At 36.5% G+C, this 17,383-nt stretch overlaps 1 protein-coding gene across 4 annotated transcripts; it reads left to right on the top strand.

Moving 5' to 3' along the window:
- Nucleotides 1-1,037: 1,037 nt before the first annotated feature.
- Nucleotides 1,038-15,951, top strand: LOC115575305 (nuclear GTPase SLIP-GC-like). Of its 4 annotated transcripts, none has more exons than XM_030407239.1 (30): nucleotides 1,038-1,121; nucleotides 1,621-1,699; nucleotides 2,639-2,751; nucleotides 2,921-2,959; nucleotides 3,706-3,744; nucleotides 4,072-4,105; nucleotides 4,398-4,472; nucleotides 4,678-4,790; nucleotides 5,074-5,112; nucleotides 5,470-5,544; nucleotides 5,688-5,735; nucleotides 5,871-5,909; nucleotides 6,182-6,215; nucleotides 6,334-6,426; nucleotides 6,583-6,673; nucleotides 9,453-9,666; nucleotides 9,803-9,988; nucleotides 10,328-10,531; nucleotides 10,622-10,797; nucleotides 11,634-11,706; nucleotides 11,782-11,869; nucleotides 11,986-12,107; nucleotides 12,487-12,660; nucleotides 12,761-12,918; nucleotides 13,038-13,155; nucleotides 13,520-13,628; nucleotides 13,715-13,848; nucleotides 14,145-14,226; nucleotides 14,321-14,402; nucleotides 14,547-15,951. In XM_030407239.1, exons 2-30 carry the CDS (start codon nucleotides 1,633-1,635, stop codon nucleotides 14,578-14,580), a joined length of 2,853 nt encoding a protein of 950 aa, XP_030263099.1. In that variant the 5' UTR covers nucleotides 1,038-1,121; nucleotides 1,621-1,632; the 3' UTR covers nucleotides 14,581-15,951. The 4 variants fall into 4 exon arrangements, with proteins under 4 accessions (XP_030263099.1, XP_030263096.1, XP_030263097.1 ...); XM_030407236.1 differs by having other exon boundaries at nucleotides 1,069-1,121; nucleotides 6,182-6,209; XM_030407237.1 differs by lacking the exon at nucleotides 5,074-5,112 and having other exon boundaries at nucleotides 1,069-1,121.
- Nucleotides 15,952-17,383: the final 1,432 nt, after the last annotated feature.

Genomic DNA, 17,383 nt, shown 5'->3' with positions numbered 1-17,383 from the left:
AGCTCAACATAAAGCTTTCTTCTCAGAAGATATCAGGTGTAAATGTTTGTATGTGGGTGTTTGACTTGTGCCTCTGCCAAACACATAGGAGAGATATTAGTGTCACTGCAGGACTAAAGCATCTGCAGCAGCAGGGCCGAAACATCTTTACTTTTCTGACATCACAATTGTTAGAAATGCTGCCTGTTACTTTCTGACTGTGGAGACTGAGTAACCAAACACTGGTCAGCAGAGGGAGCTATTCTCCCAGAGATGGAGACAGAACACACCAGCTCACCTCCTGCATGGAGGACACACAGTTCTTTGTCTCATCATGGTATTTGATTCCATTTCTTGTTAATTTTCCAGAATTTATAGAATTACAGTGTCTATTTGATTTCTATTTGAAGTACTGTTATAGTGGTTTATTCTATAGTGGTCTTTCTTTGACGAGCCTTCGATAGACTTAAATAAATAAACACTATGATTAGTATATACAGGCTTGCAGAAACCAAATACTTTGGAAACGAAGAAAGAACTCTTGAAGCCCTCTACACAGTGTAGCTTATCATTGTAGCATTAAGTCTGAATGCGCAGGGTTTAGACTCAGAATGCAAGACGATGATACTTCTCCCAACATTCAGTTTTAACCTAGACTCCAGTTAGTATCAGACACATAGTCAGATGAACCCATCTTGTTTATGGAAATTCTGTAGCTGCTTTGAATAAAATCAACTGATCTAGGATATAAAATAGTTTAAAGGATAGAAAGACACACTTTGATTTAACACCACCCCAAATAACCAGCAGGAGTCCCCAGTACACCAACAATTAGACAACCCTCTCCTGCCGTTCCATCCTTTTAACAGAGGTGGAAAAGTAACTAAGTACTCTAGCACAGTACTTAAGTGCAGTCTTGAGGTACTTGGAGATTACTATTTCCTTTCATGTTACTTTGTACTTCAACTTCACTCCATTAACACATCTGTATTAACACATTTAAACTGATCGTGCTGAACCTGCTTGATGAGCAGAGAGGACAGAACGTTGTCGATGGGTGGAGACGATATAAGAGGAAGAGCTCAGAGTTCATCAAGCACAGGAGGAGTCATGATCATGCATGGAAGAGGAACAGACTAAATGTAAGTACAATAACATCAATGCATTGCATTAAAAACTGAGAGTTAAACTAAAGTTAAACATTAGGATAATATGTAAGAAACTTACTGTGTTATTTTGTTATTATTTTGTAGTAATAACCATGTCATTTATGTAATTTAAATCTGCATTCTGTAAAGCTCAGCCCATTTATTTTCTGTACTGCAAAGCTTTTATAGTGGTAGGAGTAGGTGGAGAGTAAAACAAAGATACATTTTGAAATGCTTTCAGTTCAGCAGGTCTTTTCAGTTGTGATAGAATTACATCATCAAACATCCATGAAATCTCTCTTTCTTTTTATTAAATACGGAAATGGAAAACAGCATTTTTATCAAATTGACTTTTTGATGTCTTTACTTGTGAACCACAAGTTCGAATTATTACAGTCAAATTAAATAAGAAATTTTCCTTTGGTTTAACTCTCTTTTCCCTCCAAATATCAAACACTGATGATTGCTTGTATTATGTTTGTTTACCTTCTAGTTGCTGTTGATCATGGACGATTTTGTCCATAACAAATTAACTGAGTGGGGCCTCAGTGAATATATCCAAAAATTCGAAGGTAAAGTATTTCAGTGTGTCTTTGTTTATTGTATTGGTGCTGGCTCAGAACTGGCATAACATGACAAGTATGACACAGAGCAGCAAAGTTCAAAATCCTTAATTCAAAACTAACAGAGGTTGAAACCAGTTCGGTGAACACAAAGGCAACATTACCCAGGTACGAGACAACAGAGTCCCAGAATCAGGGAGGGGTTCAGGCAAGCAGGATGTAGAAAACAGGAAACAATGAACGCTGGACAGTCTAACGGAGAGCAAAAAGAAGCGGGCCAGTGTCAGTACTTGACTCACTGTGTTTCATCTATTTATAATTTTCTGTTTTGTGAGTGGCATACATGGACTACAACTTGCATTTTGTTTGACAACCCTGTGTTGTATAAATGTAAATAAATGAGCCTCATATGTTGCACAAAGGTAATCAGGAGGAATGAGGAGTAAGTGGGTGGAGCAGGTCAGGTGATGAAACTGGCGGGAGCAGGGTTAAGAGAGGGCAGGAGGGTGTGGCTGGGTCTGCAGTCAGGGGAATATGTGACAATAATCTATTATTGATTTGACTGACCAATTCTGAGACATCTACTACAGGCATAAAAAAAAAAAAGCTGGAACATATTTTTGCAGTTTTTACATTTTAAGAATGTAGGACAGATCAGTGTTAGTTAATTCTGGCAATTCTTGTCTGTGTTCAGACTGCAGAACCACTCACAGTAAAGACCTTGAAGAGGAGCACTTAATAAACTTTAGAGCAGCACTGAAATCAAGACTGAAAAGTGACAAATACTTTAAATATATTCAAATAAATATGCAATCAGCTTGTTCTGTGATGCTGTAGCACTTTTAGAAAATGTTAAATCAAATGCTGTTTCACCATTTATTAAACACATTTCTGCTGCAATTTTAATCATAAGGCATAAAAATTCACATGAACATTTTTGGATTACAGATGAAGGCATTGATGAGGAACGTTTTTACTGCCTTGATTTTCAAGACATTGCTCACTTGATACCAAAAGTGGGGCCAAGTGCAATATTCAAGAAAAGACTCATGTTGTTAAAGGTAATGTTCTGCACCATGAAAATATTTGACTGTATTTGTTCTCATTAATCTCACTTAAAAAAAAAAATGTCATCACTGACAGGAGCATCAACAAGTTTTAATGATGCTTATAGGCAAAGTTATAATACTGTATAACATTTTTGTTTGCAACTATTTTGTTTTGTTTTAGGAAGAAGAAAACACATCATCTAATGACTCTCCTCCTTGTGTGAGTTACTGCAACTTCAGCAGTTTTACCATACATTGACGAGACTGTGGCGGCCGCCATAGTCTAAATATGGAATGTGAAAAAATATTTCCGCCTTTCCAGGGCATACCAACGTTGCAGTCAGTCTCTTTTGTTTGCATTACTTTTAATGACTTCAGAACTGCTAATTCAGGGCTGTATTAGTGAAAAAAAATATGAAGCTGTTTTCGGACCTGGAGCAGTGCGCTTAACGCCTGCGGAGGCTCCTCCACTTGGTCTGTGTGCCGTTCCGAAGCAGCCATGAATTAGTTACAAAATGAAAAAACAGTCGCTTATGACTGACTGCTACGGTGAGGTTAAGAGTATCAGAAACATCTAGTTTGTTATTGTATATTCACAAAAAATATTTTATATTTTACCGTCGTCTTCCACCGCAGTCCTTGGCGTTAACTAGCATGTTGGATATTTAGCTTGATGATTAGGTAGAGGATTAAAATTGTCACTTGATAACTCCTCTCTTGAAACAAATAATAAAAATAGTATTTCTGTACTGTGTTCTGACTGTGTGAGAGCACTATAACTAGAGAAAAAACATGAAATACCCGAAGTAGCCTATGACATAAGTATAAATATTAGAGTATGATGACCCCCCAAATTGACACAATTTTGTATCTTTGTATATTTTTTATTAAATTGACTTAGGTTGTTTTAATATCTGCTCAAAATTTTACATGACTGTCATCTTAGAGTTTTATTTCTATTTGCAGTTTCAACAAGAGAATGAAGAAGCAGCTGAATCAGATCAGGTAAAGATCATTCTGGATTTCACAGGAACGTAATCAGTGAACATGCCTCTCCTCCTCATGCTTATGCAACTTACTAAACTGTTACTGAGACAAAATCATTGTTGAATTAAGAAGTGAACAGGTGATCACTTATTATCCCATTCCTGGTCTCTACTTCCGCTTTGTCAGGCTCATCCCAGATTGGCTGAGAACCCAAATACAGATAATGTTGTGTGAATTGTAAAGCTTTTACTTCAAGCCTGAAGACCCGTGTTAGAAAGAAAAGGCCTGTGTGAATATAATTTCCAGATTAAAAAAAAAAGAGTCAACATTCTTATTCATTCTCAGGTTTTGCTGTCCACCAGTGTCACAAAGGATAAAGGTTGGTATCAGTTTAGTATCTTATTGATTACATGAAGAGTTCATGTTGATGTTTTAAAGGTAGAAATACACTGTCTGGCCAAAAAAAAAGCTCACACACTAATATTTTGTTGGATCGCCTTTAGCTTTGATTACGGTATGCATTCGCTGTGGCATTGTTTAGATAAGCTTCTGCTGTGTCACAAGATTTATTTCCGACCAATTGTCGTTTACCTTGTAATTAATCATAAGTGTCTCAAAAAAACAAAGTGGGATTGATTTATTAAAACATATTTTTATGTCTACCTTTCCAGTTGCTGTCATGGATGATGTTGTTTGTGACATATTAAATGAATGTGGTCTCAGCAATCTCATAACAACATTTGAGGGTTAAGTATCACAATGCGTCTTTTCTTGGGCTCAATTCTTTATACAGTTTTGGAACTAAATGCACATTTTTAACATTCAAATAGTCAAATTAACAGGCAAACCTCCACATATTTTTCTCTGTGTGAAATAGATTTCTGCAGCAATGTTAAAGTAATTCTTATATCTGCATGACTAAGATTAAACTGATGTTTTTTTAAATTACAGCTGAAGGCATTCACAAGGGAAATATTTGCCATCTTCGAGATGAAACAATTAGGGAGTTGATCCCTAAAGCTGGACCAAGGGATTATTTCAAGGCTAAACTCGACTCGTTAAGGGTAATGTCCTGTGATGTGAAGATCACATAAATACTAAATGTGTTCATGTAGATGTGTGCATTTACAATTTACAGGTGCATGAAATTCTATTTGACAATCTGTAGATGACATCTACAGATAAAGGATTATAAATATTTCATTGACAATGATGCATTTACTACATTTATTTGCTGTTATTGATCTTTTGTCACTAGAAAGATATCGTCAAAGATACCGATTATATTTTCAGTGTCTGCTCAAAGTTGCACGTGGCCTTGCAATTAGAGTGTTACTTTTTTTGTAGCGCCAACAGGGGCATGAAGAAGCAGCTGATTCTGCTCAGGTAAGGATGATTCTGAATTTCACAGACATGTCAGCTGTGAATGTGCCTCTTTTTTCATACTTAAGCAATTAAGTCACCGACTTGTCCTCAGACAAAGTCATCTTTGACTGAAGAATTGCTTCATTGGATCACATCACTGTTGACTGAGGGATTAAGGATGCTGCTTGGATAATTTTTTAGCCCCTTTCTATATTGTACTTCCCAGAACTTTACCACGTTCATCCCAGATTGGATCAGAACACAAATGCCATTACTGTTATGTGAATTGTAAAGACTTTTGTTCAAACCTCTAGAAGCCTGTTAAAGGACAAATCCTGTATGAAAATCACTTCTTCAAACATTCTGGCTCATCCTCAGGTTTTGCCATCCACCAGTGGCACAAATGATGAGGAACCAAGGCCCCTGTTCAGGACAAATTTCAAGATGTTGAAGGTAATGTTCTGCACTAAGATATTATACTGCATGTTGTCTCATTGTATGTCTTATAAAGATATATGTTTTTTTATCACTGACAGGAGCATCAACAAGTTACTGTATAACATTGTGGTTTTGCAACTATTTTGTTTTGTCACTAGGGAGAAGAAAAAACAATAAAACAAGGAACAATTGATTCTCCTGTTCAGGTCAGTTACTGCAAGTACAGTTTTAAACAATTGTGTATCTTCTAAGGAATTTATCACATTCACACTGGTTGTTTCAATCTCTGCTGTAAAATTGTAAATGGCCGTCATCTTAGAGTGTTTTATTTTTAATTGCAGTTGACACAGGAGCGTGAAGAATCAGCTGAATCAGATCAGGTAAAGATCCCACAGGCATGTCATCAGTGAAGGTGATTCTCCTCCTCGTGCTTATGCAGCCAAGTTACTGATTTGTCAAAGTCATTGTCAGATCACTTGTTATCCCCTTCCTGGTCTCTACTTCCCAGCATTTTGTCAGGCTTCTCCCAGACTGGCTGAGAACACAAATACAGAAAGATTTGTGTAAAGATTATTGTTCAAGCCTTAAGACTCCTGTAAGAAGGAAAAGGCCTGTGTAAATCTCAAGAGTCAACATTCTTATTCATTCTCAGGTTTTGCCGCCCACCAGTGCCACAAAGGGTAAAGGTGAGATACACATTATCTAATGGATTACATATATAATTTATGCATTAGTCTTAGGTCTTAGTATCGTGAGAGGAATATTTAACAAACATTTGATTTTGTATGTAAAAACAACAATAAGGAAAGAGAAAGCTGGATCTTCAGGGCGAGTCCAGCAAATGGCCTTCAACACCTAGTAAACGCAAACGTGACAGTGGACTGAGATCACACACAGGTATTTAAGTCACTTTCTAAACAATTAAAACATACTATGTGGTAAACCTGTTATGTAATATAATTTTTTACTTCACACGTCATTGTTCATTACTGTTTACTGGATACTCTGATTCATGGCTTCCACTGAATAGTTCTTAACTTTCTATTCTGACAGAAAAAATACTGTCTGATGTGAAAAATATCATGAACAATGTCAAACAGAGGCTACTTAACCACGACAACAACAAGCTTATTGAGTTCCTGACGTAAGTATTACGTTTATTAAGTTTTCAACATTCAACATTCCTTGTTGTATGAGCTGGTTGTAGTGTTGAGCCAGTCTCAAGATTAGTCCAATGCAAGTTCTAAAAAATACATGTTGGCTTATTTCAAGTAGTTACCCCACTTAAATAATAACACAAAACAGTTATTTGTTGGTTTGCTAACAATGTTGTGGGGCCAGCAGAAAGAGTTAGATACTGTACTAAACTGTTTGAAATGTAGGTCAATGAGGACATTTTGATTTTAAAAGTATATTAATAAGCCTGTCCCACAATTAAACAGATGTACTGAGGCCTGCCGCATTAAGAAACCACAGCATCTCAGCTCACAACATGTCTGCACTGCGCTGATATTTTATGCCACTGGATTGTTGTTTTGTATTTTTCTACATTCTTCCTCTGGATTTCATTCAGAGAGCAAACGATTTTTGTGGGAGTGAAGGCAGCTGAGTGGTTTGAAGTAGTTGCTCTGTTGTCAGGCGTATTCGTTTATTTGAGAGAAGACAAACCACTATGTACAGTTTTACCATTTATTTAGAATTGTATCATTAAGCAAAGCTTGATCGATCAAGGACCTTCTCTGACAAATCGCAGGCAGCGGAAGATGCTGTTACTCTGCAACCAATCGCCCCAAAAAAGATGCACAATTTCGCTTTTCATTGTTTTTTATAATTTCAGTTACAGAAGATGTATAATTTCTGCAGATAGATAAGGTGAATGAGACAACGCCCCTGTTGAGAGAAAACCTCTCTCTCCTTTCTTCTAAGTTTCTCATCCTGGACTTGTTACGGTTTCTCTGCTGACTCCCTAGGTCTCACCTCAATGACTCTGTGCAAAACAAGTTTGTTATTTATAACCTTGGCCTGTCAACCATGAATGCAGCTGTGTTCTTCCTCATACCCCGGCTTTTCTCTCCAATGTAGTAACCCATCATAAAAAGGATTAATGCTTGCAACCAATCCCATTTATCAACAGGATATGTACAGCTCTTTGAATAATACAGTTTATGGGTGCATAGCAATGAAATCACAGTGTCTTAGACTTACATCAGGCAGGTGAATTAAAGGGCATAGTAATTTGTCACAACAGTCAGGCAATAATCACACAGGTAAATTAATAACTCTTAACATTTTCAAGTGTGTGGCCTCTAAACACAAACACAAAGGTGTTTAGAGGCCACACTTATCAGTCAAAAAAGTTGTATCTTGTAGGAACGTGTCCTTTGTCTCATCTTTATATCACAGAGATGCGATCTTCATGTCCATGTAGGTTCCCCTCTGACCCACTTTCCGGGACACCATAATGGCCTGGCCCTCTCTTCCCCCATTCTTTCTTCACACTCCACTAGTGAAACAACAACATGTGCTGGGCAATAAGCATTGCCAGCGAGAAGAAACTGTCTCCTGAGTTCACAGGGGGGGGGTTACCAGACCCCAAAGGGTTATCACGAAAAGGGGGAAGATGACCATTTGTCACCTTAAGTTCTCCTCTTCCCTGACTTATATAGGGTTTATGTTAACAGACTCTGGACATCCGAGGCTCAGAAAGGTCTCCTTTAACATCTGGTCTTTGTTCATTTTGACGGACTGTTTATAATTCAGTGCGCAGTTGTCATTGGATCAAGTCTAACCTTCCTGTGTTCATAGCAGACTGGTCACCCACAGATCTCCACATCTGGCATGAGCCATCAATATATAATACATATATATAAAATGACCAGTAGCTGCAGTATACAGTGCAAAATGGTTGACAGTGCAAATGAAAGTGAAACAGTGCAAATGGATGTGCAAATATAGGTAGAAATTGTCCATTGTCTATTATCTATTGTCCTTCCTGGCTTTACTGAGAGCTGTTGTACAGTCTGATGGCGAGGGGACGAAAGAGTTTTTGAGTCAGTCCAGCTCCACTAACAGAAAAGACACTTAAGATGAATGTCTTTTCTTATTCTGTGCTAGTCAATATTTTTTATCCCCCATTTAGGCAGTGCCTTAAGTAGGCCCATAATATAGTGAACTTTTAATATATATATTTTTTTATTGAAGGACAAATGTCCAGAGAACACTACAGACACCTTCAGTAGTTCAGTCAGAGCAACAACAACCTGCAAATCAATACAAACTAGATTCTGATCACTGATAGGCTATAGATTCCCTTGGCAACCGGATACATACAGTGAGCGCCACTGTAACTGCAAGGCTGCGTTCAGTGGCATCATTAAGCGCTGCGGCTCATATAGCCTCTGTATTCCCTCAGCTGAGAGTCTGACACACATGTTGCTACTTTCAGGGGAGATGATCAGTGAAAGGCACTGCCTAAATGCGGGATAACAAGATATTGACGAGAACAGAATAAGATAAGACACTGACCTTAAGGACATCACGTAGGCTATTGCAGTTTGTAGAGAAGGTGCGCTCGATTTGTTTACCCAGCTGTCCAGGAATTATATTAGTATCATTAATTAGTATTTCATGCGCACATTATACCTACTTTGTGGCCACGAATTAGTATTTTGTGCGCACGTTATACTTATTTCGTGGCCACAAATTAGTATTTTGTGGCCACGAATTTGTAGTTCGTGTGCACGTTATAGCTATATTGAGGCCACAATTTAATTTTTTTTTTGACCATGTCATGTCTGGGGCTCTGTACAATTCTGATCAATCTGTAGGTTTGTTCATAGAGTAATGTGTTCCAGATTTTGAAATGTGCATTGTATGTTTTCCCAATCTATCAGTTAACCCATATTTAAACTCTTATCCAACAGGACTGAAATCAGTAGCTTGGAGGAAGACAAGAGAGAGCAGGTTGGCGTCTTTGGTAGAACTGGGGCCGGAAAGAGTTCTTTGATAAATGCTGTTATTGAAAAGAAAATTCTGCTTTCTGGAAGCATCTGTGCATGTACCTCAGTCATGATTAAAGTGGAGGCTAACATGAAAAACAAAAAGTATGAGGCGGACATTGAGTTCATCACAAAAGAGGTAAAATGAGCTGAATATGTTAATGTTTAACAATAAGCTATTTGAAAAGTTATGATGTAGCCACACAAATGCAGTTGCTTGATTTGTTGCTACCAACTGAAGTAAAATGTTTTGTTTTTTTTGTTTTTTTTGTCAGGAGTGGTACTATGAGATGCCGCCCAGGCCTTGGAATGATGTGGATGAAGACATTGATGAAAAGATGTCAGCAATTTATGGGAAAGAATGGAAAACTTTGTCTGATGAAAACTTAAAGGATCCCAAGAATTTCAAAGAAATTCCAGAATTTCTCCAATCCGAGAAGAAGAATTTGACATGTGCATCGGTATGTAAGAAATGAAATATTTTTCTACATTTACAGAAAGCACTCTTGCCTGAAATGCTGTAATTCTTTAGTCGTTCAGATTCATTACACATTGCCAAGCCAATCTAGTTTTTGTTTAGTTAAAAAAAATTACAAGTAAATTCAGTATGTAAAATTAAGTGGCATTGATCCATCTGTGCTCAAAACCATGTCCAATTTCACCATTCTTAGGAAAACCATCACAAACATGAGGTTTGATTAAGGTCCTAAATGGCATTCGCATGAACACTGACTTGACTTGAAGGTTCATGTAAATAAAATTGCCTTGTTACCTTTCTTTTATTTTGCTATTTAATGCAGGCTGAAGAGCTGTCTGTAAAATGTGCCAAATACACAAGAACTGACTCAACAGTCAGAGAAAAAGAAAGAAAGAGATGGTATTGGCCACTGGTGAAGTGTGTGACTGTCAGGGTGCCGAATAATGCTCTTCTCCAGCATGTCACACTTGTGGATCTTCCTGGAACTGGTGACTGTAACGAGAGCAGAGATAAAATGTGGAAAGAGGTCATGTATTTGCATGCACTGCTGTTTACTGTGCACACATAGTACTGATAATTACGTATTCATAGTAACCTTGCTCTAATGCTCCTTCAGGTTGTTGGAAGTTGTTCTACTGTGTGGATTGTGACTGAAATTAATCGAGCAGCATCAGAGAAAGAACCCTGGGAGATTTTGGAAAGTGCCAGCAGCCTCATGGGAAATGGTGGCGAGTGTCAGCAGATTCACTTCATCTGCACCAAGTCGGATCAAATTAAAGACTCAGATAATAAGTGGGTAGTTTAAGATGCCATAAGTAAAAAAATGTATTAGAATTTCAAAAGTAGACACTTCTTACGACTACTTTGGTGGCAAAGAGTTCAACTTGAGTAAACACAAGCAAATATACATATAATAGTAGGTTTGTAATATTAGCCGGTTTGGTATGTATCTCTGTTTTTGGGTCACAATAAAAATTCCATAGTATTAAATATTGCTTATTTTGTCTCATCCAATACCAATAACTGGTATTTTCCTATTTTTCATTATTTTAAAAAGAAGTCATTAACCTATAGTTTATGTACACCTTAGGGTAAAAAAGGTGAAGGTGTATTTAACAAAAATAGATTATTTAATATTTCACTGCTAGGGTTAAGGTGGGGTCAGCCCTGTGGTGTCAACTATCTGTAAACCACACAGTTATTGTTGGATTAATTTATTAGTAGTCCTGTGATTATCACTGTTGCCCGAAAGCAGTTAACTTAAAAAGCGGCTCCAGAGGATGAGTGACGGTGAGAAGAGGCGGCAGAAGACCAGGGGAAGGGCCTCAGACATCGCTGTGTTTAACGGCAAAGTTAGAGGTCATAAACTGCTGTAAACAAAGTCGTTTATGAGACAGACCTACTGTGTGAGTAAATAAAGCCTATTTATTAACATAAAATTAACATCTGGATCAGACAAATAGGGAAAAAAAAATAAAAAATAAAATTCAGCCAGTAGCCTGTTTTTTTTAATTCCCTATTTTCAATCTCGATAAAAAATATGTTGTAATAATTTCTAGCTACCGTTTCAAAATCCTGTATAAAATACCTCTAAAAAAATGACTCTTGATATTTATGTTTTCTAATAGGTCAGCAGCTGATTTTCGTGCTTGTGTCAAAGAAAAAGTGATCGAAAAGTTTTGCAAACTAGAGAAAGTTAAGGTGAGTTTTTATAGACAGAAAATCTGACACATATTTTGCAAGCCTGTCTTAAAATGTAAACCTTTTTCTTTTCAGAAACATTTCAGAGATGACTGTTTCAAAGTGTTCACAGTGAGCTCTGAAGAGTTCCTTGCGAAAAAACAACTACAACCAGATGAAACTGGTAGGTCTTTTTTGTAAACACCTTGTGGATTAAAGAAAATGTATAGCTCAAATACAATATGTTGGGGTTTTTTTTTGTTTTTAGGTTATGTTTTTTTTTTTTTTTTTTTTTTACAGAAATACCCAAACTTCAGGAATTTCTGCAAAATCTCAATGACTGTCACTCAGAAACATTTAACTATGTTTCTGGAGCTTATGGGATTCTCTCTCTGATTCAAGGGGCCAGACATACAGAAGTGGTAAGATAAAGTAATTTCATTCATTGTCTTTAGTAATCTTAATTGTCATTAATATTGACAGAATTTTTTTTTATAGCAAATAAGCAGGCAAAGTATGTTGTGACTTCTCAAATCTACATATGGAATAACTATGTTTTAATAGCAATGAAAAACTGAAAGGGTCAATATGTGATGCCACCCCTGAGCATTTAAGGCATTAAGGTTGCTGATATCCTGAATTTCTTTTACATTGTGTAACCACAGTTATTATAAGATAATTATATTCACCAGCAGCAGAATTTCATGAATAAATAAACAGTAAAAAAATATATATTGTGGAAAAGTTGGTAGCACTGTTGTTTCATTATCTTAAACACTGAATGTGTTTTTGTAATTTCAGGCTGGCAAAAAAAATGAAGTGTGCACAGAACTCAATGAAAATAAGAGGCGTGAATGCTATGAAGTCCAAAAGTCCATGAATGACACTGAGATTGCTTTCAGAAAATACCTTAGCAAGGGAGTTGAAAACTCAAAGAAAACATGTCAAGAAAAGTTGGAGTCCAACTTAAACCCTGTATGTAATTTGATTATAAGTACATGAAAACATTTGATTTTAGTCTTGATATAAATAATTCTTTATATTACACTTTATATTATTTTCTGTTTTGTTTCAGAAAGGAGTATCAGGTCGTGGTTTTCACAGGATCTTAAAGTGTGTGGTTAGGAATCATGGCACCTACAAACCAAAAAACAAGAAACAAATCAACCTCAATGAGACATTAGCTTCATGCCTGACTGACAGCATTGATGAGGAATTCAGGAAGACCTTCCCGTAAGAAATGAATTAATGAAGATGTAAAGCCATTTATCAGCACCATTTACAATACATGGAGAATGTTTAAAAAAATCTACATATGCACTCCCGGAAACATCTCAACTTTCATGTTTCAGAAATGAAAGAAAATGCAAGCCATTCAATGGGGTCATCAATAAGTTTTCACTGGACACAAAGAGCCTGATTGAGAGGTTCACTGATGTCAAACTCCAACTGATATTTCTCAAGACAGAGGTAAAATATGAGAACACTATCCTATCTGTTATTTTGGTTTCAATGTGTTTTTCAATGTCAGGGAGACATCAGGAGAAGGGTGAGCAATCCAATCAATTTTTATTGATGTAGCCCGAAATCATAATCACATTGCCTCACTGGGCTTCATCCAAATCAACCCAACTTGATCAAATTTGTGACCGAAGATTAAACATTGAAGAATTTAAAACAACATAAAAACATATTTTGAGATTAACATATCTATATACAGTACATTATACTTAAAGAATCCAATCAGTATAGTATGTTTTTTAAAATGCCCCTTTGTATTTTCTTGATTTCATTTTAAAATATGTTGATCTACATATATTTTTCTCTCTCTTAGGAAATAAAAATGAAAACAAAACTCAACAAAGAAATCCGTGATCGTAAGAAAAAGATCTACAACAGTCTGACAGAGAGAATTGAGAAAAGCATGAAAGAATGCTATGAAAGTAAGACAGAAGATCACGATGTATACGACCTGATATTATATCACACATTTACACCATCATGACAGCGATTTTCTGTATTATCGTAGAAGCAGCTGGCTTCAAGGGAGAGGACACACTGAAAAACATGAAGGAGACTATCATGAAACATGTGCTTTCTTCAAAGGACATCATGTTTGAGCAGGCTAAAGAGGAAATGTTGAGCCGTCTGAGAGACTTGATGGTTTGTCACATTCTATGAAATTTCATACAATGATGATGCTGATGATGATGATGATGATAGTTGTACATGTTGTGCTGCAAATCTTTATCTTTATTCACCTTTTTTAGGTCATCGTTATTTTTGGTGGAATAATTATAATTCATTATCAGAAAAGATTATCCATTAAACTGTTTTGCCCAGTTTGAGCAGCCCTGTGAACACACATATAAACAATGAATTCACATAGGATACAGTTTATCATGGATGTACTATTTGCCATATGAGTGATGACTAATTACATTTTTATGCTGAATTAGGATTACATCCTGAAGACACTTGAGGAAACGATGCAGAAATCAATCGAGCTGTCACTCAAAACAGATGATTACCCACTCCCAGGTAAAGGACAGTCAATACAGTATACAAAATTCCCAGTGTTATTGATAGTGCATTTGTGGAAGACAGTGTTTTTTTTTCTTTTGTTGGTTCTTAGATTTCGAAGCGGAACTTGAAGAAGTGCAAAAATACTACAACGACTTGAAGAAAAGGCAAGAAGAAGAAACACCACAGATTTGGTAAAACTTTTTGTTAAAATGTTCACATGATGCGCTGATTCTAAACCGTTTTAAATAATGCTACCAACGTATTTACTAACAGTAGCAGCTGATTACTGTTCAATGTCACAGTCTTGATGTTTGTCTCTCTGGTGGATGTTTCAGTTTTGCTCTGTTGGGAGAAGCAGCAGACGCCTGACTACCAACTAAAGGTCCCTGCAGACCTGTTGCGTAGAGACAGGAGGCCTCTGAGATTTGGCCTCAACCATTTCTGTCAAGCTGTTATCCCTGTTCTCTTTGAGGGTTGTATGTTGAGTTTGCTTGTTATAAATTTCAGGATTTTAAGGTGTTTTTTTTTTCCTGGAAAGAACATTGTCCCTTTTTAATTGATTGAATCAGAGGCAGACAGAAAATGTGTGTGTGTGTGTTGCAGCAAAGTTCCCCAGTCAGATTTAAAACAGGGTCGTTGTGGTTTCATTGTACTGGTCCTAACCACTGTGATGGAAATTTTGTACTTTGTGAAGAGAGATGTGAACTGAAGTCTTATACAGGAATGTTCAATGTAACTGTTTAACATGACCTGTAACCTGTGACCTTGTTTTAGGCCGTTTTATTATCTATGTCTGGTATTGAGTGACCACTGGAGCTTATCACTTCTTTCTCTGTGGAGTATTCCTTGAAGTGCAAGTCATAAATTAGGAACTAATTGAGTGAAAACAAACACACAAAGAGGGATATATATACCATGCTTTTCTCTTCAGAAATTGAGTCTTCACTTTGTAACAGACCTGCGAGTTGCTCTGTGAATACTCCTCTTGTACAAGATTAAAACCTTGTTTGAACCTTGAGCTGACTTCTATCTCCTTCCTCCAATTCTAAATTATCGCAGAATTATTTTAACAACCACCACACCATTATGATGGAGAGACATTTTGTTTTTCATTTTTTCTCTTTCTTGAGTATATTTTGTATGTTATTCATTGAAGTTCTTCTTTTGAGTTCAGTAGTTAAGTTTTAGTTGAGTTTAATGGTTGATTGGGATCAATGCACTGCAATTTAAATGATTTTTTTATTCATGGGTGTCATTAAACCCTTGAACCTTGATTACAAGCTGTAGGACAGATATGGCTTTTAAAACAAATGATCATGAGTGACCTTTTTGTCTTGACGCTAAATAATTGTTTCTGTGTGTTCATATATGCAAAATAGAGAGAATTAGATGACAACTGCTTGTTTTGTTTTAATCTACACTGATTTTTTAATGCATAAATGTAACAAAGGACAGGTGACAAAGGAAAACCACAATGAATGTGTGGAGATACATGACAAATGCAGAATCTTTCTTACAGTACTCAAGGGGTCATTGGATGTTTTTTATGAGAGTAAAAATGATGTGAATCAATTGAACACCTGTGGGAGACAGTTCCAGACATCCTTTAAAGTGTCACCAATCTTTATTTGATTTTGTATGCTGTTCAATGAAGTTCACTTCTGAGTGAAAATGCCACTGGTTGTTTGGCGTATTTATTGTTAACGTTGTCATTAAAGCACCCACAAGCTGCTCAAGGTTCTCCCTGACATTTGTTTTGATTGTTTTTGGTCCTCATTTTGTTAATGAAGAGAAAGAAATTGTCACAGTCCTGAAGCTGTTCATCTTTAAAACTTCTTTTATACAGGGCAACGATGTTCAGCTGTTTCTCTGACAATAATTAATCTGCATATCTAAACAGGTTTAGCTGAGGCATGTTGTTATTAATTTTGGAATAATTCTAACAGCAGGTATTTGTTCAGGTTTGGTCATGTTAGCAAACTGCCTCTTGCTGCCTGCTGATGCAAGAAAATGGAACATGCTGACACATAAATGGCCCATAAATAGGGATGGGCCTCAAGAGAACTTTTTCAAATTCTGCTTTTTCAGCCGAAATCCTTTATAAACCAGAGATAAAGAAAAGTGTGATTGCTAAAAGGAAGAACAATAATATCAGTGACATGATATCAGGCAACCACTTTTGCTGGGAAAAAGTTGTTTTGTATGTAAAAAGTTTTGCCTCAAAATTACAGAAATTAAAAGTGTATGTATGAGTGTATCATACATAATAGAATCAATGATTGGTGTGAAATATTTTGCAGGTATTCATTTAAACAAAACATCACTGACTGATACAAGAAAATGTAGCTGAATTTTGTCACTTTAGAGAGTTAATTAAGTCATTAAAGGTTGGTCATAGACAAGACTTAAGAATTAAGACAAGAATAAGGGCACAATTATTACTGTCTTGAAAACAGAAGAAAGAAACTGATTTTCAGTATAGTATAGTTTTCAGTATACTGTCATTATCTGAACTGCTACAATAATAAATGTGTTGTTTCATTTCAGGCTGGTTCAAAAGACAAAAAGAACCATGGAAAAGGCTTGTAAGGCTCTTAAAAATGTTTCATTTAAGGAGTCAAAAAATCTAAAACAACAAGTGGTGATGCTGACAAATATTAATTTGCATATCTAAACAGGTTTAGTTGAGGCATGTTTTTATTAATTTTGGAATAATGGTAGCTGCAGGTATTTGTTAATGTTTGTTCATGTTTGCAAACTGCCACTTACTGCTTACTGATACAAGAAAATGGAACATGCTGACACATAGATGGCTCAAATAGAGATGGACCTCAAGAAGACTTTTTGAAATTCTGCTTTTTCAGCCTAGTTTCTTTATACAGGGCGGCTGTAGGTCAGGGGGTAGAGGGGCTCCCCCAGGCTGAGCTGAGCTGCATGTCGAAGTGTCTTGAGCGAGATACTGAACCCTTAAATGCTCCTGATGTCCAGTTGGCACCTTGCATGGCAGCCTCTGCCATCAGTTATGAATGTGTGTATGTGTGTGTGAATGGGTGAATGTGGCAAGTGTTTAAGACAAGCAAGAGATAAAGAACAGTGTGATTGCTACAAGGGAGAACAATAATATCAGTGATATGATATAAGGCAACCACTTTATACAACAGTAGCACACTGT

The sequence above is a fragment of the Sparus aurata genome, chromosome 23, assembly GCF_900880675.1.
Source record: "Sparus aurata chromosome 23, fSpaAur1.1, whole genome shotgun sequence".
NCBI classification, from domain to species: domain Eukaryota; kingdom Metazoa; phylum Chordata; class Actinopteri; order Spariformes; family Sparidae; genus Sparus; species Sparus aurata.
This window is presented reverse-complemented; position numbering and strand designations above follow the sequence as displayed.